Source organism: Solanum stenotomum, chromosome 7 (genome assembly GCF_019186545.1).
Source record: "Solanum stenotomum isolate F172 chromosome 7, ASM1918654v1, whole genome shotgun sequence".
NCBI lineage: Eukaryota > Viridiplantae > Streptophyta > Magnoliopsida > Solanales > Solanaceae > Solanum > Solanum stenotomum.
In genome coordinates, this window is record NC_064288.1 from 497,572 (window position 1) to 523,277 (window position 25,706).

General features: G+C 31.3%; 4 protein-coding genes across 4 annotated transcripts; 3 read left to right on the forward strand and 1 right to left on the reverse strand.

Moving 5' to 3' along the window:
• The first annotated feature begins 2,423 nt into the window (after window positions 1-2,423).
• LOC125871132 (uncharacterized) lies at window positions 2,424-3,211 on the forward strand. The gene has a single exon (XM_049551722.1). It carries the CDS (start codon window positions 2,472-2,474, stop codon window positions 3,195-3,197), a length of 726 nt encoding a protein of 241 aa, XP_049407679.1. The 5' UTR covers window positions 2,424-2,471; the 3' UTR covers window positions 3,198-3,211.
• A 713-nt stretch (window positions 3,212-3,924) lies between these two features.
• Window positions 3,925-8,644, reverse strand: LOC125871650 (probable LRR receptor-like serine/threonine-protein kinase At1g67720). Its single transcript, XM_049552289.1, has 9 exons — window positions 8,302-8,644; window positions 7,668-8,214; window positions 6,492-6,946; window positions 6,219-6,354; window positions 5,980-6,051; window positions 5,832-5,900; window positions 5,606-5,677; window positions 4,360-4,431; window positions 3,925-4,263 (listed from the first exon to the last, which is right to left on the reverse strand). Exons 1-9 carry the CDS (start codon window positions 8,369-8,371, stop codon window positions 4,221-4,223), a joined length of 1,536 nt encoding a protein of 511 aa, XP_049408246.1. The 5' UTR covers window positions 8,372-8,644; the 3' UTR covers window positions 3,925-4,220.
• Window positions 8,645-15,441: 6,797 nt separating this feature from the next.
• On the forward strand, window positions 15,442-16,597 carry LOC125871488 (2-hydroxyisoflavanone dehydratase-like). The gene has a single exon (XM_049552090.1). It carries the CDS (start codon window positions 15,590-15,592, stop codon window positions 16,571-16,573), a length of 984 nt encoding a protein of 327 aa, XP_049408047.1. The 5' UTR covers window positions 15,442-15,589; the 3' UTR covers window positions 16,574-16,597.
• Window positions 16,598-20,171: 3,574 nt separating this feature from the next.
• On the forward strand, window positions 20,172-21,165 carry LOC125871485 (2-hydroxyisoflavanone dehydratase-like). The gene has a single exon (XM_049552088.1). The coding sequence runs from the start codon at window positions 20,172-20,174 to the stop codon at window positions 21,156-21,158; it is 987 nt and encodes a 328-aa protein (XP_049408045.1). The 3' UTR covers window positions 21,159-21,165.
• Window positions 21,166-25,706: the final 4,541 nt, after the last annotated feature.

A 25,706-nucleotide genomic window follows, 5' to 3' on the forward strand; every position in this document is an offset into this window, starting at 1 on the left:
CATCAATTTTTATATTAATTTATCTTATGAGCCGTTGTTAAACTTCATCAGTATTTTCTTAATCACAATTAAACAGAGCCATTGATTGTGCATGCAAAGGTACTCTGTCTTTAAGAAAAATAATATTAGTAAAATTTGTCATTACACCTATGTATGCATGTAATAATGAAAAGGATTCACCCTGTCTTCATAGCTGTCATTGATTAGATAAGAGTCATTACCGATTAGAATTGTGATGAAGTTGTAAGTATATTTTTATTTTAATAAGACGTTTCAGGTTGAGTCTATTAAATACGAAAGTTATCTTTTTGTTTTTCATTTAACTTTATTGTACGAATTTTAATTTGATCAGACTTCAATATAAATATCAAATGTGAGACATATCAATAAAGAAATGGATAAGGGTCATTACAAAGTTCCAAATCTTTAATGCAGGACATGATAAGTACCACACTGTAAACCTTGCAAAAGTACTAAACTACCCTTTGCCAGGTGAAGAAAATTACCAAGGGACCAGCCAAAAACAAACTTCTGCAAAGGGTAATCTTGTCAAATAGAAAGATCATTAACTTTGATTTAATTGGGAATTGCATAGTTTCACATGGCCAGACTCATGTGACCACATGCCTAGAAGTCCTCCCATGTTATTATTATGAACTCTCTTTAGGTTATATGAAGGGTCAAACTAATAAAGCATCCTCTCCCTTTGACTAATTGATACTCTTGATTTTTCAGTTTATTTTAGTATAATGTTTTAATGCTACAAAATATAGGTGAATCTATAATAAAGAGTTGGTGAAAAATATGACTATATTACCCTTTAATATGGACTAATGTACAAACTTAACCTAATACCAGGGTAGTCAAATGATGGAATGGTATATATTTTTTAAAATTTATGAAGATTCGCCAGCAAATGAATCAAAGATACACATCTCAGTTAACTGAAGATTATATTTATTTAGTCAGATATAACAAAGACGAAAATTGCAATTTATCGATATTTGAGGAACTAAAATTGCAAATTCAACTATAAGGTCTTTTGTCAAATTTACATGTATACTTATATGGTCAAAAGTTAAAATTAAGTGCAGCTGCACCTATGCCAAAAGTAGATGAGGGCCACATAGTTTCTCAATTATGTCACTAATAATGAAATAGCTTTGTCATTATAACTACACTAGTCTTAGGTTATTGAATCATGGGCATTTTGATATCTGAGAAAATGACATCCTAATTCACCAACTATTTTGCTCAAATTAATCCCTAGATTGACTTCTCTATAAACATAATTTAACTAGGTTCATTATGTTGATGAATAGTGACATTTATGACTTGACTCAACCACCTTCCTTAAATATTCCCAGGTTCTATGTATCTTTTTGTGCAGCTTTTTTCTTTGCCGTTACAGTTTATGCTGACTACTAGTGTAGCATAGAATTCATCCCAAAGTAATAACAACAACAATAACATATCAATATAATTCTGGGATTCGGAGAGGGTGGTATGTACACAATCTTATCCTTATGTTGTGAAAGTAGAGAAGTTTATTTGATAAACCCTCAGCTCAAGTAAAGCATAATTAAATCAAGTATGAAAGGGTAGATACAACAATGAAGCGGTCATGTTGAATATAATGGAGAAATGAACCGTAGTAACAACACACAATACGATAATCGAAGCAAAAGAAACAACAAGTAATAATAAAATCAATGAACAAGATAGTATGTGAGTTATAATAATAATACTGATAAAGAAAACTAGACAACGCTCGACTACCTACTAATCTTCTACCCTAATCCTCAACCTCCATATCCTCCTATCTAGCGCCATGTCTTCAGTAAGTTGTCACCTTTCTAAATACTTCTTTGACCTACATCTACCTCTCCTCGTACCACCAATAATCAACTACTCGCACCGCCTCAGTAGCGCGCATCTACTCAAAAACAACAAACAAGAGAAGTAGAAACTTCTCTTCTCCTAGGGAGTTCAAAAAACAGAAGAAAGAACTATCAAAGTGTACTTTCTTGTCCTATGCTACTTGATTATTTGAATCCATCAAAAGACACCAAAGATGCCATAGTAGAAAAAAGAAGAAGCTTGTCTTTAGCTCCAAAGGGTGTCCATGTGCTGTTCCCATATTCTAATACATAAACTTACTCCATTTGTTTCTGCTTCTCCAGACCACTTGGTTTAAATATTCTCACTGTCCATAAACATTTACTAAAGAGTTTTACCAAATACAACAACACACACCAATCACATCCATCACTCATAAATGAGCAAACTGTCCGTTTTGGTGTGTTTTTAGAAATGGTCCCTTTTAGTGTTTAGGGTTTAAAAAGTATCCGTTTTGGTGCTGGACTCCAAATGCCATTACTTCTAAAACTTCCTCCCCTTATAAAACACAACAAACTCAACTTCTTACCTATATTTCTCTCAAGTACTCTCTTTTTCTCCCCTTTAGTAACATGGTTTCCCTAGAAGGTACTCTTATATCCGAAGAGCCAATGTCTAGTCCCCGAATTTCCTTCTCTTCAGAATTTCTTGATGAGAGAAACTTCATATCCATTACACCAAATGCACAAGCAGAGAAAGAGCGAAAAGAGCAACAAGACAGATCAACGCGTAGTGCAGCTGAATTCGAGTTCCTCTCGAGTAAGTTAACCAATGAAAACATGATCACAGCAGATGAACTGTTCTTCGAGGGTAAGTTACGTCCTTATTGGCAAATGCATTATGCTGAAAAGCTCAATAAAATTAGTTTAAAAGCTGACAAGGAAATTTTGGACAATGCCATGGTCATAAAGAGTAAGGAAGAAACTACTACTAGGCCAATAAATTGGTTTATTGATGAAGATCCTTCTCCTAGACCACCAAAATGTACTGTTTTATGGAAAGAGTTGTTGAGATTGAAGCACAAAAGAGCTTCTTCATTATCGCCTTCTTCTTCGACTTCTTCCTCTTCTTCTTCTTCATCTTCATCTTCAAGTTCACTTGCTGATAATGAAAAAAGTAAAGGGCAATCAATCAAAGAGAAACATGTGAAAAGGATTAAGAAAGGAGTAGAGAGGTGTAAATCAGAAACTTTAAGAGTTAGACCTGTGATTCATGTGCCAATTTGTTCACAGGGGAAAAACTCTGCTCTGCCACCTCTGTTTTCTCTTAAGAAAAAAGGAAGAGCAATGGAGAGGTGAAAAATGAACTTTGTCATTGTGTAGAGATGTTCTTACTATTTGATTTGGTTTTCTTTCTTCTTTTCATGAGTTTAGATTACATGTTTTCGTCGTAGGATCTGATGAATTTACCTTACAATGTTGATGTGTTCATTTCCTGTAATGTATCATGTATGTGAAGCTAATGTTATCTAAGTTTCAAGAGTTATTGTAATCTAACATTTTCTAGCTTTTGTTTTCATGCAAAGAAATAGTGAACCAACAAGGCATATGCCTCTTTGAATTTCTTTTGGAATTGTGCAAGTTTATAGTACTCTCTACTTTTTTTGCAATTTCTTGTGTATGTTCTTCATTAATGGTTTCATTGTAGAGGGAACAAAACGAAGTAGTTCACTTTACAATAGTAAAGATATGACACTTGAGTTGAGTTAGGCTCATAATGTCACATCTTTACATGGTATCAGAGCCAAATGCATATTTGTTTAGGCTTTCAATCCACGTTCCAATTGGGCCATGGGTGAAGGAGGTGTTAGTGTGGATTATAGTCCGACATTAGTTGGAGAATGAACTGGTGATTTACTTATATGGACTTTTGGACAATCTTCTCCCCAAGAGCTAGTTTTTGGATTGAGTTAGGTGCAAGTGTCATATCTTTACGACAATCAATACAAAAGCTCTTGCATCACTTCAATAATAAACAAGTTACAAACATGTTTATACAATTGAGTTTTCAGTAATATGAATCAAAAACATAATTTTTTGAGTTAACCTTGAATGACTGTACATACAGCTATGGACACACAAAAATTACAGCAAAATTCCATTTTACTAAACTACTTGGGCAGACAATGTGCTGGCAAACCATTTTGAATAGTTAGTCTTGGTGAGTGTATTCCGGAGTTCCAAAATAGTAAGCTTTGAAGATTTTTCTTTTCACCAAAAATTCAAAAATATTGAGAAAAAGGAACTGGAGGTTCTGAAATCTAATGTCGAAAACTGCATATTTTATACTTCTCAATGTCCAAAGTAGCAAGGACAATCTCCTCATATAGGGGGCTGGGACAACAATGGATTCCCAGGAGTGGTTCTACAATTAAAGCAACAGAGCAATTTGATTAATATTCGAACAAAAAGCAAAAGGCAAAAACAACGAAAAGCTTATCGCTAATGAATGATTCATTACCTGAGATTCAACGTTGGTTTTCCGAGAAGATTGCTTGGTATCTGGCCAGATAAATTATTGTTCTGCAAGAAGCTGCAACAAAAATAATAATGTGTCATTTAACTTTACCTCAGCATATGAGCATATACAACATCAAGAAAGTTCCTCGATCGCATTTGATATCATTAATATATCTCTATTATGGTCTCTTAGAAAGGAAAACATAACGAGTGCTTGTGAAATGAATTCTATGAGCAAAGTTATGTCTAAAGCAGTCAAGGTAATGACTTTAGAACATTAGCTTTTCATACAATAGCTTCTATGAGCTCTGATCAAATGAGTGATTTGTAGTGGAAGCTCTATTAAATGAGTATTATCGCGTGGGCTCTAATGGTGATTTCGCTCAATAGAGATCCTGTTGCTGAAGCGAACAAGAATAATTTGAGCTATGTACAGCTGCGGTAAGCTAGCTCATTGCTTTCTTTGTTTAACAACTATCATTCAACCTAACAGCCTCACCACTTGCATCCCGAAACTAGAACTACTATCGGTTAAACTCTGTGATCCTATTTCTCATGTACTCATAAATTTTGCAGTAGTCTAAATATTAGAACTACGTGGCAGATGAATACAAAGGTCAGTAAGTACATCTCTCATTTACCATGAGTTTGGATAGTAGTCCTTTCTCGGCGCCTAGACATATTTCCAAGCGGTACCTTTTTGCTTGTTGATGTTCAAGGTAATGACTCGTAAGTGATAAAAACCTCGAATTGACAGTTGGATTCTCACACTAAAGAGATCAATGGCCGCTCTACCATCCATCAATTTAAGTATCTGACACAAACTTTCCTAAAACCTGCTTCAACCTTTTTGAAAATGATCTCTATACCAAGAGAAAACTACTTAAGAGACTAGGTACTTAGTTAATTCCGTGCTGCATAGCCACATCCACCTGTCTGTTGATCCAGCTATCCTAATTCCCTTGCTTAGCATGTGCCTAATGACGCTGTGTACCACCACCACCCACTTTCCGACAGAGAAAAGATCCAGCAAATCCGTTGAGGTGGTTATAGAAACTGTGCTTATACTAGCTAGCGTCGTAGGGCAACTATACTTGAGAAAAAGTGTACTTATAATACATCATAGGGAAACTATGATTGTGTAAAACAGAAGGGTTGCAGATTACTAATTGAAATCTATGCAAACTTAGGGCAAAATCCATTATGTATCATACTCATTTTGTTTTATTATGGAAAGACGAACTTACATTTCATTAAGGCTCATAATGTTTCCAAGAGAAGGCGGAATTTCTCCACTAAGCTGATTGTCTTCCAAGTGTCTGAAATAAAAGACGAGAGTATTAGGAATAGACACTTAATTACACAAGTTTTTTTTTCCCGACTTTTTCACAAAAGCTTGGGCTATAATTAGAAAGATCATTATTGCAACAGCAATTTTGAAGAAGAACAAAAGAAACCAAAGGTTTTACTTACAGAGTCTCCAGGATACTCAATGAGCTCAAATCTGGGATAGATCCCGTCAAATTATTATCCGCAAGCCATCTGTGATAAGTAAGAGACTTTTAAAAAATCTATTTGCATCCATCAATATATGAGCACTAAGAAACTAATATTCACTTACATGCCGTTCAATGCTGTCAATCTGGCAATGCTAGGTGAAATTGATCCAGAAAGACCCATGCTTGTTAGGTTTCTTCAGACAAAAGAGAAAGGAACACAAGTTAATAGGTAGAATCACTTGGGCAACCGTAATATGGGTTGAGGTAAGGTAAAGTATTCATTTTTCCCATTTTTCTTATTCATGAGGCGGGCGGTTTGGGGGAGTTTGAGGTTAATGGAGTAAGAGACATCTGAACTCACAAAGAAGTAACACGAATTCGTGATCCTCCAGCACATGTAACTCCAGTCCATTGGTATTGAGGGGGTAAACATGGATCACCATTCCAATCTGGGGGAGGATTCTTGAAACTCTCCTTCAATTTTTCCAGAGCCATCACTGCAGTAAGAAATATATCACATTGATGTAGCAGAGGTAATTAATCTACAGAAAATGAGGTAAAAAGCAATCCTAGAAAGATAGCTCATACTCATCCAAGTGCTAGATCTATATTCGAAGCAAGAAAAGCAGATTACCGTCTCGAGTATGAGTTTTTCCTCCGAGGGGCAGCACTTCAAAAACCTCTCCTGCATTAATCAACGGACCAACACTTGATCCAATCACTGGAGTTAAAGTTATCTTTGTAATACCAGACAGAGGCCACTGACTTGCAAACACAACCATGCCAGACGGAGCAACATTAAGGTTGGGATAAAACAATATATCATTTATGCTTATGTTGAAAGTTCTTCCTGAGAGTGAATTTTGATCATCAGCAAAGTAAAGAGCTATGTAATACGTTGCGTTTGGGAGAGGTGCTGGAGGCCATAATAACTCCATAGCTTCAGGCTTAGTTACTGTTAACCGTGTCCGAAATACTTTTGCCGGGGGCTGATTCCAGATACCAGAAACAGAAACATGACTGAAACTTTCTGCAGGAGAATGTTGTCCATAGGGCTCCCAGTAACGGTCAAATTCATCGTCAGGATATCTGGCAGGTTAAAATGCTTGAAGTTATGATAAACATAACCAAAAGAAACACGTTTGTTTAAACATGGATGATATAATCAGCTACTAATTCCTCAAACTACCACTATAAAACTAGTAACCAAATAGACTTGAGTATATTTGCATTCAGACAGCTTAGCAACTATGTATATTAAGGGTGGTAATTTTCTTGCTTTAGATATGCTTGAGAACAATTTTCAGGAACACGCTCAAAAAGATATGCTCACAAAGGCTGGTTAGTACAAAGAGCATAACTCATGCCTAGCCATTTTTCTATCTTCCTTGTAATAAATTTAGGAGAAACACGAATAAGATAGATTCTGCTGCAGTTCATAACCTATTCCAAATGAGCACTAGAAAGAACTTAGCCTCAAAGGATTCAATTCACATTGTGATCAAAAGAGTTATTCAGACTAGTTAAACCAAATTACAGCAGATTCTATATTGAAAGTTGAAAGAACTTCTAAAATCTTAAAGTTCAGGCGCAAGTCGATGATCAATAGGGATAGAAATACATAAATTGCTAATCATTTCAACACCGGAATTGGGGATTCAGTTCTACATAAACTGTAAATGTATTTGAATTGCATCGTGAAATTCAGGAATCATAATCAGAACTTAAAAATACCAACTTAATCAAATCAAAAGCAATCTTTTTTAGTCAAAGCTAACAACTTTAGGTCCATATAGGTGAACAAACTTACTTGATAATTGATCCATTGTTCCCAAAACTGCTCCTTGTAATCAAAGTCAATCCATAAATATTAAAATCTGTAGAATTATACAACGAATCCGACACCAAAACAAGTTCCAAAGCAGATATAAAAGGGTCAGAATCCGTTAAACTATTAGCAGCCAAACACACACTCATATTCTTCCCAACAGCCTTAAAAATCCCTTCATAATATGAAGACATTCCTTTCCAATAATCCTCAGTTGTATTCACTGGACTCCAAAAAGTCCCATCAACAATCTGATCAAACACAGGAGGATTCAAATTCCCATTAACCCCACCATAGAAATACGTCGTCCTGACCAAGTACTTCCCTCCACGATAAACAGGAACCTCATAACAGAACTTCTTGAAAACATTGTTCTTCAATGGAAATGTACGGACAGTTGACAGTGTATAATCAAGAACATCAACAGTAAGATTCTTGGGTTTTCCTGCTGATACATAACCAGAATCCGACACCCAATTCTTCTCATTAACTACAGAATCAACTACAGCACCACAATCAATCAAAACACCTGAAAAAAAAAGAAGAAAAGTTGAAATCTTGAAAAAAAGATCAAATTTTTGAAAAGGGATTGATTAAATGGGGAAAAGGGGTTTACCTCTTAAGGATTGAGAAACAGAAGGGAAGACAAAAAAGGAGAGAAGGAAGGAGAAATAGAAGAAAGACATGGTTAATGATGATGATTGAAGAAACAGAGAGTCATGTGATGATTTTGAGAAGGAAAAAAAAGGTTGATTTTAGGTGGAGTGGAGTTGAATGAGTCGTTTGGGTGAGTTAAGGAAGAAAAGAATAGAAAATTTGGAGAATGAGAGGTGAAGTTGGTGAAGAGGAAAGAATCAAAGTTGGATTAATGCCATTGTTTTTTTGGGAGGAGAGACGCGGGAATGAACCAGGTCAGCCTGCTTCACTTTGCTGCCATTTGCGGAGTAGCTAATTCTTTTTCTTAAAAAAATGATTATTAAAATTTTGTTTCTAAATTGAAAGAGAGAGGAAAAGAGTTATGAATATGATAATGTATTATGGTAGGACTACATCACTCTTAATTGAAATTTAGCGTTTAAGCGTTAGATATAGAGAACACCATGTGTGGAGCGCCACCTTCACCCATAGTGCATAACTCGAATTTAGTCGAAACTTCAATATAAACACCTACCTTGGACGAGCAAACAAAAAAAAAAATGTAAACTACAAAACATTTTTTGAATTAAAAAAAAAAGTTAAATATTTAGCTATCGTTTGGCCTAAATTTTGAAATTAAAACTTGAAAATTTGAGCTTTTAAATTTGTTATTTTTAAAATTAGAGTTGTATTTGTATACGTATTTTATTTGAAAGTTTTAAAGTTTTGTGAATGGTGTCTAAAAAAAGGATAAGACACAAGTAGCCTTCTGGATTATGATCGAAATTCCAGAGATACACCTTAACTAAACTAAGATCGTAATACCCTCTGAATCTATTATTTTTGTAATTTTGTGCATCTCTTAGGTGGCATCCAAACATCTCCACATAAGTCAAAATGTGTATAAAATTACAAAAAAAAAAAATGAGTTCAGGAGTAATAGGACCTTAGTTTAATTAAGGTGTATCCCTGAGATTTCGCTCGTAGTCTAGGGGTACTTGTGCCTTATCCCGTCCAAAAAATCTAAAAATTGACTCAAATTTCATGGTTAAATAAATATTTGAAGATAAAATTTTCAAAATCTACTCTCAACATTTTTTTATCAAACATTGGCTTAGATACTTTAATGAACTCCTCGTATTTTAATTTGTTTGTCCTACTTTACTTTTAGTCAATTTAAAAAAGAATGCATCTTTCTTTTCGTTTGTAACTTTTAGTTTTAACTTTCCACAAGACATGTTTAAAATAAGATTAAAGGACATTAGTTACATTTTACTTATTTTTAGTTTAAGATCACAAATTTAAAAAGTTCTCTTTATTCTTTTAAACTTTATATCAAATTAAAATCAGACAATTAAATTGAAACCGAAAAAATAGTAAATAAGACTATGTTTGACTTTTTCTGGCAGGTGATATGGTTCGTGTGTAACGACATGGGAACTTGGAAGATATAATACTACGTACCTACTATATAGATAAGCACTTCAATTCTAAAATACTCAAAAGTCTAAAGAAAATAAACATCAAGAAGTTCATAGTGTTTAAACAAGTTGATGTGTTGAATCTTTTTAACATAATAATATTATAAATAAACAAAAAATAACGTATATTAATCTTTTTACCAAATTATGAATAAGCAAAAACATTACTCATAATATCTCAAAAAGATTTGAAGCAACCTTAAACACTACATTGTAAAATTTCACTCTTCCTATTTATGGATTTGAGTTAATTGGAAGCACGACGGGCAAATAAAATATAATTTTGTCTGTCCTTTTTAAATTATTATATTTTCTCGTGTAACAAGTCAAGGTTTTTGGAATATAAAAAATTAGCATAATATATGAACGTACTTTTAATTTGGTCTCAATTGATATTTATATTTTTCAATTTTAGTTGTGCACAGGTACACACTTAAATTTATGTAAATTATAGGGATAAGAGTTTGAAAAATATCTCAACTTTGGTCGAATTTGCTGTTACGATACTAAATTTTCATGAGGACCTATTACCTCCCTAGACTATTTAATATCGTATTTTAAACATATATATTTGCCCACGTGGACATAAAAAATAATACAAAATTATAAATAGTAATGTGTCCACGTGGGCACATATATACCTTTAAAATACACTATTAAATAGTTTAGAGGGTAAAAAATACGATATTAAATAGTCTAGGGAGGTAATAGGTCCTCATGAAAGTTTAGTATCGCAACAGGAAATCTGACCAAAATTGAGGTATTTTTCAAACCCTTATCCCTAAATTATATAAGTGGAAAGACACATTTTACATGGCATTATACAAATCAATTTAACGTGAATTATCACATAAGACACCATAAAAATACATAAGTCTATTTGTTTAACTTTATTAAATTCAAATATTAACTCATACGTACCAAAATTGATGAGCATAAATATCAACTAAACGATAAGTCCTTTATTTATTTATGCCCAAAATAATTGTCAAAGGAACCTAGACCAAATCGCCCATCAGAGCTTATGCCACGTGTGATCTTTTGTAGTGAGGTAGTTTGGTGTCTTGTTCTTTGATCGTTTCTTTATTATTTTAAATTAATTATTTTTTGGGGCATTTATATTTAGTTTTTTTTTTCTGGGTCTAACGGGTCGTCCTCGGCCCAATTCTTAATGTTAGCGGATCAAGTGAGGTTGGACTGTTGAACCTCACTTCTATATGGGCTGAAAGATCTTTAGCCAAAGGGAAAATTACGTGGATAAACAAACAAATACTAATTAATTAGGAAAAAATTATATATAATAGCAAATTATAATTCAAATTAAATGCTATAACCACATTTTGATTTAATTGTAACCCATAGCAAACTGTTGTCATTCGCCTCTCTCCCTGAAATTCTCGCTTGCCACTCTCCCTTTCTCGCTCGCCTCTCTCACTTTATACAAACACAAATGTATAAATTGCATTTCTGTTTGTATAAAGCGAGAGAAAATTGTATATACACATGCAAATACATATCGTCCTATACACTTATAATTATACAATAAAAATTTTCTCTTGCCTAATTTTGTTTTGCCCTTCTCTCCTCCTCGCTTTATACAGACATAGATTATACAAAATACAATATATAATTTGTATTTGTATAAAGCGAGAGAGAGATATTTGATACACAAACGTTTTATTTCGATTCAATTGTATGCAAATTCAAATTTTATGCAGATATACAAACACATAAAATTGAATTGAGAGACTGCTAGCGATTTATACAAACGAGAGGCTGCCATTGATTTATACAAATCAGAGGCTGCCAACGATTTTATACAAATCTGATGCCCCCAGCAATTTATATAATCGGATGTTCCATAGCAAAGCGCAATTATTCAAACTATAGTTATAACATGCAAATATGATTTTTATGTTTGCTAAATGTGAAAGTTGTTCATTAATTAGTGAGGAAATACATAATTACCCCATGGAACTTGTACCCTTTTTTTAAGTAGACATCTTAAGTTTGCGGGGGTCCTATTACCCCACGAAACCATCCAAAAGCACAATAAATACATCATTTTGACCCGTTTCAAACCCATCAGTGTTGTCACGCAGGTTGGGCGCGTCAAGGAATAAAAAAACAACATCCAACCAATGTTAAAATGCCATGTGGCATTCCCAATTTGAATTAGCTTCTTCATTAAATAGACCACCTTCCCAAAAATCTCCATTGTTAGCTATTGGAGATCTGCAATTTCTCATTTTAATTACTTTTTTTTTTGTTTAAAATCTGTGAAATCAATTTCCTGTGATTAGGTTTTGAGGGAGAGATGTCAAATGCAAGACAAACGAAATACGCATCAAACAATGTAAAATAAACTAACGACTAATCACTACAAAATTCACTTACAATGTAAAATAAACTTTTTCTCAAAGATTTTTCAAATAACTAACCTATGAGCCTTCACTTCTTCGTTCCGACACCACTATTCAACAAATTTCAACCAGCAATGTTACCAACTAGCTCCGCCTCATGAAGTTTCTTAGGGTTTTGATCGGTCAAAGAGAGAGAGAGATGAGGGTAGGTGAAAGTGAAATGGGTTGGAAATTTCTTAGGGTTTGGGTTATGGGTTAAAAAATGAATGGGTTAGGATAAAACCCGGCCTTTGTTAAATGGGTTGGAGGTGTGGCACACGCTCTTGGATTGAGAGCACTGATGGTGAAAAAATGATGTATTTGTTGTGCTTTTGGATGGTTTCGTGGGGTAATAGGACCCCTGCAAACTTAAGATGTCTACTTAAAAAAAGGGTACAAGTTCCATGGGGTAATTATGTATTTCCTCTTAATTAGTTAACATAATTATAATTTGAATTAATTAGGGATCACAACTTAATTTTAGTTGTAATTACGTCGCTTATACATATACAAATACAAATTTTTTTTATATATATATATATACACACAAATTCACAGCCAAATTTTTGTAACAAAATCTTGGTTAATCATCAAAAATTTAAATCGACAAACAAAACCTTGTTACCATAATCCACCAAGATTTTTGGCTAAAACTTGATATATCACCAAAAATTTGGTTAAAAATTTTGGCAATTTCAAAATGATGGTAAAAATTTGTCTTATTATAAATCCGGTCAAATCACAGGAATCGTAAACTGATGGATCACTATAATATATTGTGTAAGAATTTATTCACGTGTCTACATTAAAATTAATTTAAATTAAATAACTCTAAATTCGATATAAAATCTTCTAATATCAATCTCATTAATTTCAATTTTTAGACTAAAAATAATAACTCTAAAGATCTTTACTTGGTGGCCTATTGTAGTGCATCATATTTTTAAATGGTTACCCCAATAGAAATGGAGGAGCATGTTTATTCAATTGGCGAAAAAAAGACATCTACAATTTAGAAAGTATTTGACTATTTGATAAATTCATGCATTTATATACATCACTGTTTTTTTGTTTAAAAAATAAAATAAAAAATCACTTTAACTATGAACTTAACAGATCAATTTTGGTGCCTTGGCAGAAAATATATTTAAATGATATTTTATCACCCATTACACATAGGGGTATTCAGGATTTTAAAATAATGGATGTAGTATTAAGAAAAGATAGATTTAAGATATAAATTTGATCAATTTGATATTTAGGTTCTTCTCACTAAAAATCGATAAAATTATAAAATTAACTTAACCGGGTGATTGTATGTTATATCAACCCGTATTATTAATTTCAATACACACATTTTATTTAATTATATATATAAAAAATTACAGTGATAAGAAACTTAATTAGGAATTTTCAATGTGATGAACTTGAAATCTATCTATATAATGTGCTATTAATAACCACTTAGAAAGGTTTACCCAATTTTAGAAAGAAAAATAAAACTAAATAGATATAAGATTCAAATTTTTAACCTCACTTAGAGATATACATCATATCATCATTACATTTTATGATACTTCGAATGTGAATTCATACATCTATATTTAAATGTTTTTTTAAAAACATAACACTGCTATATATAATTTCGAAAAAAAAGTATAGATTTACGTAAACTCGATGGCCCCCTATTACATAGCCCTTGCCATCACCAGCAACCTAGAATTTTCATTTTCTAGATATAAAAATGAACATTCCAAAATTCAATAAGATTTTCTAATACGAATTAAGAGTAAAAATAACAAAAACTTATAAGTGAAAAAAAAATGAAATGACGGAATAAACTAGAACGCTATCATCTCTTAATGCCAATAAATGAAAAAAATAAATGACAATAAAGAGACGTTAGACAAATGGCTGAATTTGTCATAATGAACATTGAAAACCTTTAAGGCAATTTAATTTTGCGGCAATTGTCAGCTGAAATGTAAATGCAAATAATAAAAAAAAAATATTTTTGTTGAAATATTAAAATAACTATTTTTAAAACATACTCTCTAGAAGGTTTTTGAAATATCAGACAGTAGATATTTCAACCCTTCCATTTTTTTCGTTTTTCCATTATTGAGAGGATAATGACAGAAATTTTATAAACCATCCATTTATTTTGGATTTTAATTCTACACTTTGACGATATATAATTTACTCAATTAAATTATTTAAGATGAAATAAAAAAAAGTTATGTGATCACGATCTACGTTATATATATCTACTAATCAATGTAGCTAGCCGAAAGTCACAAGTTGGTTGCCTAATTACTTGATTACTTAATAAATCAAGATAATTTTTTTTTCTATTTTACCCCTATAATTAATATTCATCATCAAACTTAGTGTTCTCATAATTTCTAGCTTACAAAAATTAAAGTTCACATAATTTATCTTTTCAAAGAGTTCATTAAATACTTAATTACTCTTTTATACTTTTGCCCTCACTATACTTTTTATAATAGAATTGTTTAAGAACAAGTATACTAGTGAATAACAAAAACAACTTATAAAGTGAGAATATCAATTCGATGCGAAGATCAAACAAAGTACTAAAGCGACAAGTTATAATTAATCTACCAAAATTTGAAGATCCGAAAATTTCTTTTGAATTTTTTTGGAAGAAGAAAGTGTTTTTACCATATATTGATATTGAAATAAATGTACATATATAAGTTCCAATGATACCTTTTGTATGCCTTGTGTCATCATCAATTATCTTGATATCAATCAATATGGATAAAAGATAAATTAGTCAAATTAATCTTTTTATTTATAATTTCTTAAGTACGTGTCAAATAAAAAGTGATCCGTTAATATGGGTTAGAGAGAATAGCTTTTAAAAACAACTACTTTCTTCTATTCCATTCTAGTTGATCTTTATACTAAAAATTAATTGTGATGTATCAATTTATTTGATGTATTTTTTAAAATTTATTCTAAGAAAAATATTTTTTTATATTCCAAAAAAGAAATAACTTAATTTTAAATATGTTATTTTACTTTATAAATGATTTACAACTAAACACATGCCTCTTATTAAAACTGTTGTAAGTTTTATAAGTTTTTCTTTTTAAATTTTGTATTCACTAGCTCAAATTGAGACGAAAAAAAGTATTAAATAAAGTAAATATTGTTCTCACTTTTATTCCCCCTCCCTCCAAATTCAATCTCTAAAATTCTAGAAGCTTGCCAAAGTCATGCTCCAACACTTAATTGGGTCACAACGTGCTGAGAAACAAGACAACCAAATCCCATTATATAAACCAAACTTTCTTTACTCAAATCAACTTCCATACCATACCTTATCTTCTAATTCTCTCTACAATAATTTTTTTCCATGGCTACTTCCAATGACAACAACAATGAAGATTTCACTCAAATCGATTGTTGGTACAGAATCTACAAGGATGGTCGAGTTGAACGTCTCTATGACACAATTGGCATAGCATACGTGCCCCCATCACTTGAAGATCCAACCACTGGTGTCTCTTCTAAAGATGTTATAATTTCACCACATGTTTCTGCTAGACTTTACCTTCCAAAAAACACAAACAATTCTACCCAAAAACTTCCCATTATAGTGTATTACCATGGTGGTGCACTAGTTCTTGGATCCGCTTTTTTTAACTCGTACCATAATTATCTCAATGTCTTGGTTTCTGAATCCAACGCAATCGCGATTTCAGTAGAGTATCGGTTAGCCCCTGAACATGATGTGACCACAATTTACGAAGATTCTTGGACTGCACTTCAATGGGTTGCGTCACACGCTAATGAAAAAAAATTCACTAGTGATAACGAAGATCCATGGATAAAAAACTACGGAGATTTTAGTAGATTGACTATAATTGGAGACAGTGCTGGTGGGAATATAGTTTATCATATGGCGATGAGAGCAGGAAGAGAAGGTGGTATTAATGAAAAGGTAGCTATTAATGGTTCGATTCTTGTTTGTCCTTACTTTTTGGTTCCAATTGAGAATATTGAAGAAAGTGCATCGTACAAAAATTGGATTATTATTAGTTCACCATCAGAAGCTGGGCTACATAGTCCATTGATTAATCCGCTTGCTGAGAATGCTCCTAGTTTGTCTCAGTTGGGTTGTTCTAAGATGTTGTTGTGTTTTACGGATAAAGATATGTATATTCCAAAAGAAATTGGGATTCGTTTCGTTGAAGGCGTAAAGAAAAGTGGTTGGAAAGGGGATTTGGAGTTTATTGTAGTTGAAGATGAAGTTCATTGCTTTCAACTAAATAATCCTAATACAGAGAAATCTCAAGATTTGATCAAGCGTTTTGCTTTTTTTATCCGACTTGAGTAATTTTAAATATTACATTAAATATTAATGGACTATATGTAGCTCAGCTTCTTCTGATGGTGAGCTAATAATAATTCAATTCTTGTACGCTCCACTTTGTTCAATATTTTGAATTGGAACCAAAAAGTAAGGACTAACAAAAATCTGCATATAATTATTGCAATTAGTGGCATACACCTATTTTTGGAGGGGTTACTCTTTTTATGGAGTTTCCCCCTTAACAAAAAAAAAGAAAAAACATCCTTGTTGCTTCAATAATTCTCTTATCTTGATTTTTGTTATGATGGAATGTCATTTTCGATTGTCTTATCGTCATAAAGTGAAGTAATAAATGCAATGCAAGTATAATATTATTTTATATTATGTTGATTTCATATAGTATCATGCAAGAATATATATATTAATTTAATACGGGATAAAATATGAAATAAAAATATATAAAAATTAATACGATAAACTAAAACTATCAAATGGAGTAACAAATTTATCCTTCATGTAGTAATTAATATTTTATTTTTCCAAATAGATAAAAAAAACTTTAAAATGTACTAGATGAGATAAAAATTTGTGCTAGCACAGACCCAAACACTACGTTAATTCATAAAATTGTATGATTTACCAATTTTTGTCATTGAAAGAAGTATTGAAACACTTCTAAATTTGGCACAAATTATTAATTTCGTGTTCATAAACTATAGACAACCTTAAGAAACACTTTTTTACTTGAAAGAAACACTTTTTTACTTGACTAACTAAATTTAAATAGATCTTTGCCAAATGACAAGAATTTAGGAATGTGTTTCACTAATATTGTAAGATGAGTAATGTATTTAAGTTCAATTAGTCAAGTAAAAAAATATTTTTAAGACTGTCAATAATTCAATAATGAAACTAATAATTTGCTCCGAATTTAAAATTGTCTTCAATACTTCACTCTAAAATTATTGATAGTTTCAAAATGATCTAAATAAAATAATCAAAATTTAGAATGTTCTTTAAATATTCTCCTAAATCTGTAATACTCCATATGGCCACAACTGAAATAAGTTGGATCCAAATATAGTGTTTCAAATTGTTGCTTTCACCCTGTTTAATTATTCTATGATAATAATCATATAATCTACCACAACGCCATTCCAAAATTTAAAAGAAAAAAAATTCTAGAACTTTGTAGAGTTTCTTCATTTAATTATGCTTATATGACATGAAGACTAAAGAAATACCGCTGCATTTTTTTTTGCAGATTGTGGTTGCATTATAATTTATCAAATAACTGGTCGGGCATGCAACTTCAAGCAAGTGAAATGAAAACTGTGATAGGGAGAATTAAAAATAAGTACCAGAAGTATTTCAAAAAGGAGATTGTTGGGGAGCAATTGTTTACCATACTTGGAAAAGTTAGAAATTAGACTACTTTCAAACATCAAAGTGTGCAAGCTGACAATTTTAACAATGATAAAGCACTACAGAAAAAAAAGAGTCAATTTGAGGGAGCTAAAATTACAAATAACGAGGTTTAGAACCCAACAATTTGCTGTTACAAGGGTTTCAAAATTTCCTGCAGCAACCACACAATAGATAAATAGTAGGAGTTCTAACACAACAATATTTTGTTGGGCAAAATAATTTTATTTCATTTTGTGGGAGTTTATACCTCAAGAATTAATTTTTAGTACTTCATTTTATTTTATTTTGGTCATAACCTCCACAATATTTTTGATGAAATTTTAATATTTAATTCACATTGTAGTTTATATAAAACTAAGCTACAACTATACTTCAAGCTAATTTTGTAGTAATCAAATCAATACATTCATAATTAAATAAATAAAATATTTCACCAAATAAAAAGTACAAAGGATTACTAAATCATGAAGAAGTTAACATAAATTAATGTCAAGGTAAACAGAAAAATTTGATGCGTTGTATAGTTCTAAAAATCACAGTCCTATGCCATCGAACTTCTTTTCTGAGTATATGAGTCAATAGTCCTCCATGTATGCATCTGCAAAACACACACGTTGATAGCAAATTAAACATTTATGTAACACTAAACATTTTGACATATTGTATAGAAGTTTATGGCATGTGACTGCATACTAATAGTCAAAACAATGCCATCTTTTTATCAGTAAAATAGTGTTAATCAATTGAAAAATACACAGAACATGAGAAATCAATGTTGAAAATTGAACATGAACTCCTAACCTTATAAATCATTTTATTAAGAGTAGAAGGAAAATTATAAAATTAAGTTATTTTTAATTATCAAAAAGTATATATTCTGAAAAAAAATTGCGCCACGTAAATAAAAAAGAGGAATTATTTTTATGGACTAATTCTCCATTGAAAAAAAAAAGAGATATCACACATGGGAGGCATGCCTTTTGTCACCAACTTTGTAAGCCAAGAAGTAAAAGATTTTATAGAATATAGATAGTTGATTTTGGACTTTATTTATCTAGTTCCCTCATTTGACTACTAATTTGACAATATATTATCTCATCGTGGTCATGGCTACGTGGCCAGATGAGCAGTAAAAATGAAAATAATGTTTGAATTTTGGAAAAAAGGAAAAAACTAATAAAAGATTAGTCACCTGATATAGAAGGTTAATGTTATCTGATGGTGTAATAAAAAATTATAAAACTTAAACTCTACGTATAAAGGTTAGGAACCTTTTCTTTTCTTCAACTTTTCTTTTGAATTTTGATGTATGATTTCTAGAAGGTTGTTGACGATTCAAATGGCTATTCAAATCTGAAATTTAAATACTTATTTATTTTATGCTAATTAAGAAGATTTAACATTTTATATATGTGTTACAAGTTAATTTTTACTTTATTTAAATAAGAATATAATTTTCTCATAGATTGTTGTATATATGACTTCACCACTGATTTGAGGATTTAAATTTTCTTAATGAAGGTTCTTCCCTTTAATTTCCTCCTAGTGCTCAGTCCAACATCTAGAAAATCATTGAAATTGTTTAGGATCATCTTAGACCAAATGTAACATGTTAGTATCAAAGTCTCCAAATATATAACTTTTTTTTCCTTTTACTTACTTTGTCCCGTATTAGCTGATTATCTTATAAAAAATGTGTTAATTGATCATCTTACTATATAAAAAAAATATTAATTAATTTTATTTATATCAACCTTGCAATTAATTCTTTTAAAAAATATTCACATTTATTTGTGTAATTCCCAAGAAGCTTTTTAAGGAGTACTGAAATAAAAAATTATTATCTTCTTATTTATAATTTCTTAAAAACCGTGCAAAATAGAAAGTGATCAATTAATATGAGACGGGAGTACCAAATAAGAAAAATAACCATATCATTCTCTTAATTTGATTCTAGAAGTTTGCCAAATCATCATGATGAGATGTCATTATTTGAATGTAAACCCATGCCTCCTCTAAATCTAGAATCTAGATTTGCTCAATTATTCTTTACTTTGGCCATCAACTGCTGAGAAACAACACAACCAAATCCCATTATATAAATCAAACTTCCTTCCAAATTTCTATACACAAATCAACTTTCTTACAATACCTCATCTTCTAATTATTCTCTCTACAATATTATTTTTTTTCCATGGCTAATTCAAATGACAACAACAATGAGGTTGTCACTCAAATGGATTGTTGGTATAGAATCTATAAGAATGGTCGAGTCGAACGTTTATATGACACAAATAACTTATTAACGTACGTACCCCCATCACTTGAAGATCCACAAACTGGTGTCTCTTCTAAAGATGTTACAATTTCACCACATGTTTCTGCTAGACTTTACCTTCCAAAAAACACAAACAATTCTACCCAAAAACTTCCCATTTTCGTGTATTACCATGGTGGTGCATTAGTTCTTGGATCCGCTTTCTTTAATGCGTATCAACGTTATCTCAATGTTTTGGTTTCTGAATCCAACGCAATCGCAATTTCAGTAGAGTATCGGTTAGCCCCTGAACATGACGTGACTACAATTTACGAAGATTCTTGGACCGCACTTCAATGGGTCGCGTCGCATGCTAATGAAAAAAAATTCACTAGTGGTAACGAAGACCCGTGGATAAAAAACTACGGAGATTTTAGTAAATTGAGTATAATTGGAGACAGTGCTGGTGGGAATATAGTTTATCATATGGCGATGAGAGCAGGAAGAGAAAGTGGTATTAATGAAAAGGTAGCTATTAATGGTTCCATTTTTGTTTGTCCTTACCTTTTGGTTCCACTTGAGAACATTGAACAAAATGTATCGTACAAGAATTGGATTATTATTAGTTCACCATCAGAAGCTGGGCTTCATAGTCCAATGATTAATCCACTTGCTGAGAATGCTCCTAGTTTGTCTCAGTTAGGTTGTTCTAGGATGTTGTTGTGTTTCGCGGAGAAAGATGAATATATTCCAAAAGAAATTGGGGTTCGATTAGTTGAAGGTGTAAAGAAAAGTGGTTGGAAAGGGGATTTAGAGTTGATTGAAGTTGAAGATGAAGGTCATTGCTTTCAACTAGCTAATCCTGAAACTGAGAAATCTCAAGATTTGATCAAGCGTTTTGCTGCTTTCATCCAACTTAAGTGATGATTAGGATTAATAATGCTACATTAGATCATATCTTAACCTTTCAATAATTCTCTTTATCTTTATTTTTTCATGATGAGATGTCATTTTCGATTGTTTTAATTTAACGTCCAAAAGTACGAGTAAAAGCAATGCAAAAATAATTAATATTATTTTATATTACGTTTGATTTTATTGTTACCTTTATATTTTTGTTTCTGAATCAAACACAATTTTGATTTTACTAGGGTACAAGCTGCGAACAATTCACCATTGCTAACCATTGTGATTTGTGAATCTTCAACCATAATAAATAAGAACATAAAAAGACCTATAATAAAAGAAGCATAATATTTAATATAATTTGTTCAAATTATTTACATATTCGAAAATTAATATTTAAAACTTGTGGTCTAAAATATTCTTTCAGCATTGAAGTTAAATTGTACCGGCCATATTTAAAATTTGTTCAAATTATTTAAAGTTAAATTGTTTCTAATTAGTATAAAAAAGTTATTTCTTTTTTCTATACAAACTATAAAAAAAAAGAACATATCACATCAATTAAGACAAAAGATTACTTTTTTGAATACTACGGGTGCACCAATATTATGAGTTGATAAAAATAATAAAATGTGGTTTTACCTTAAATCAAACCGCAGTCACATGAGTGGTCGCGCTCACTTGTACCGGCAATACTAATTGCCTTTTTTTGCTTTTCATGAGGGCTAGGGCTGAAAAGGGGACGGGGACGGGGACTGTGGGATGGGACAAAGGGGGACGGGACAGGAGGAGGACGCCCTTGGCCGGGATTCGGCCGGGACCGGGATTGGCGGGACAAAAATACCTCCCATCCCGTCCCACTATATATACGGGATGGGATGGTGTTTGGCGGGACGAGACGGGATGTGGGATTTTTTATTTTTTATATGTTTATTTATTTGTATTGAAATTATATGTTATTGAATAACATTTTTAATTTATTTGCTTTTCAATAACATTTTTAGCTAATAAAAAATGCTTAAAGTTTTCAAATTTCAAATTTCAAATTTAAACTTTGAAATTTGTATTTTAAATATTTTCAAGTAATTTAAACTTGAAATTTCAATTTTTAAATTAAGTATTTTAAAGTAAGTTTAGTATATATGTAAATATGTATGTATATATTAAAATTAAAATGCAAGACAATAGTTGTATAAAAAAGACTTGAATAAAGCCTTTAAATTTAGGATAAATTACTTATATACACAACTTTACTTACCTTGTTCTCCATTTTTCCCTATCTTTTTGAAATATTTCATAAATCCCTTATTTCTCCCAATTCTTAAAACTTTCAGATACACAAGATCCATCAGCCAAAACCCACGTTTACTACTCCCCTTTTCAATCCTCTTTTCTCTCCCTAAATTCACTCCACATTCTTAGCAGTTACAATATTCAAATTAATTTGATTTTCAAAAGGATTTTCTCTCTTAAGTCGATCAATTTCCAACATGTGAATAGGTAGGGTTTTGTCTTCTCCATTGTTGTTTTCTTCCATTTTTTTCCAGATTTTTTTTCCTAATACATATGGGCCAGGCCCCTTCATTTAGTATTGGGGTTACTCAATTAAATTCTTCTAATACTAATATGAGATCTTGGGGTCCATCTCGTCCTCCTCCAAAATGTCGGTGCTGGTAGACTTGCGACTACAAGGTTTTTATTGTGCATTCAATAGACTACCACAAATACAGCAACAATTTGATACATTATCGATGTTGAGAAGAAGAAGGAGAAGCAGATCAGATTATTGGGTTTTTTTTTTTTCGATCTTTTCTTATTCATCTTTTTTTGATAAATATGGATTCATATTTTTAATGTATCTAGTTATTTTTATTTTCTTAGATTAATGTATAATGCTTTCTTTTCACTACTATGATACATTACAATTTCAGCATGCTCAATATATCGTGTTCAAATTGTATAATCTACCATATATCAATTGTTGTTATATATCTGTAGTGTTTAATTTTTGTTTAGACTTATTTAAATTAGAAGATTATGTGCATGTACACATTACTCAATAAATACACTTGATACATAAATCCTATTATTCTATACATAAAGCATCGTGTATCAAATTAATTGATAAGATATAATTAGGGTCTTACACTATGGAATTTATGTAAATTATACTAATTTTATTCATTATTTGAGGAGTTGTTGTAATTTTCTGAAATTATTGATACACAAANTTATGAATATTCAAAAATCGCCTCAAAAGATTTTAGCTCTACTCAAATATTTGGTTAGTTAGTTTAGTAGTTTATATTTTAAATAATTTAGTTTATAATTAAGTTGANTTATTGATACAAAAATAATGTTCATTGTTGTATCATTTAAAATCTGCACTATTAAAGTGTGTATCAGATACACAAAATTTACTAAAATGTATCAAATACACACATACAATACATTGCAAGTTACTAATTTAACTGTAATCCATTATTTGTATCATGTTTAAGTGTTGGACAATTTTTGTATCATTTTCAACTGGTGGGCATTTAGTATTAAATATAAATATATGTCAAATTTTATAGATCATCAATTTGTATTGAGCATTAGTTTCTCTTTTTTATCATTATGTATCAACAAAACATTAAGACACTTTGTAGTTACAATTATGTATCATATGATGAACTTGACATGTTTCCCATGATGATTTACTTTTTGTAGTTGCTTTTGCTGAGTTCCTTAGTAACGAAATCAGCATCTCATCAAATGGTTGTTGACACCCAATTTTGGATCTCCATATTATAGATTAATCATCGAGCTTCTTCAATTTCAAGCGATTTAAAATAATTAGTTTTAGAAATTTTCAAAAAAAATAATAATAGTTTGCAAGTTATTTAAATGTTTTGTCGCCTTTTTATAATTTCGAATAATATACATGTTTTACATAATAAGTATATAGTTGGTATATTTTATGAATATTTGAAAATCGTCTAAAAGAGATTTTAGTTACTTAAATATTTGGTTAATTAGTTTAGTTAATTAATTGTTTATAATTTCGAATTAATTTATTTTATTTCGTTAAGATTAAAAAGCTCGTTAATTAATTAATATTAATTCATCTTATTTAGGTTTTAACCGAATTTGTTAATTAACTTCATTATTGGCTAAATTATTAACTACAATTGACTATAATTGGGTCATCTCTCCAATTGCAATCCTAACCATTTTGTTGCCTCTAATCTTGGACCCTATTATTTCAACCCATTTCCTTTGCTTCCAATTCTTAGCCCAGCTACAGCCCACTATTCAACTCTTAATACCAGCCCACTTCCGCAACAATTCCTCAATACAACTCAATTCAAAAGAAACCCATTTCAACAATACAAGTAACAACATACAATATTAAAATCATAACCAACCCAATACATAAAGAAGCCCAAATTCCGACAAAAAATACAATACACAATAAACGACCCCACCCTGTACATCGTCGTCTTCTTCACACGCAGTGAGTGAAGCAGATCAGCGACCCAGAAATCCCGGACAACAAAGAAAAATTCAAACTCTTCCTTTCAAAAATCCACCGAATTTCCCCCCTAAAATCACCCCAACTTCCCCTATAAATAATCCTTTACATTCAAGTTAAAGACAAATTTGGAAATTGGATTTTGACACGTTCTTGAGCTCCGGTTTTTGGGCAATAGTTATTTTACACTCAAGAAATTTGATATATTTGATTCTCTGATTTTAAGTTCCAAAAAAGGGGGTTCAGACTCTGCCCCAGGTTCCTTGTTTTGTTGCTGGTATTCGATTTGTGTGGTAGAAGAATTGCTGCCCGTATAAAGGTAATATTCCCCATTCTTGAATATATATTCATTTTTGAGATAATGCATTAGGCTTAGTTTAATTATGCTCATGAGATGCTTGTGCTGTTTTAGACGTTATTCTTCGTAATCCCTGAAATAATCTCTCTATTATTTGTGATGATATTTAACTTCAAGAATGAGAAACTGCTAACATTGTCTCTGTATTTGCTGATAACCAACTGTTATAGTCTAAGAATCTTACTCGTTTGTAAGCTTTCGGTGTTCAGCCATGCCTCTCTTTGTTTTATCTTGTCGTCGCCCCTTCATTTTCCTCTTATTTACCTGTTCATATTGTTTTGCTGTGAATGTCTAATTATGGTCTCTCAGTTGGCTTTCGAGAAGTTGTAATAGCATGAAACACCAAAATATGTTGTAAAGGAATCAAGTAATCCTATTTGTTGTGACACCTTACTAGTTGTACCTTTTGAATATCTTGAAAGAGCATCATGAATTTATAGTATACCTATTTGCTCTTGAATTTTTAACTTGCCTAATTTATGTGATAAGCAATTTCGCTTCATGACGCTATCCTTGTCACTTGAGAGTTTAGGTGAAAATTAAGCTTTTCGACAACTTTTCGGTAGTCACCTCTTTACAAATTTTCATGTGAGTTATTTGGCTTTAATTAGCTCCTTCTTTGAACATCATCAGATTGTGTGATTGTCTACTTATTATGTATGGAGTATGGTTAGTTTCTTTTTTTTCAGAT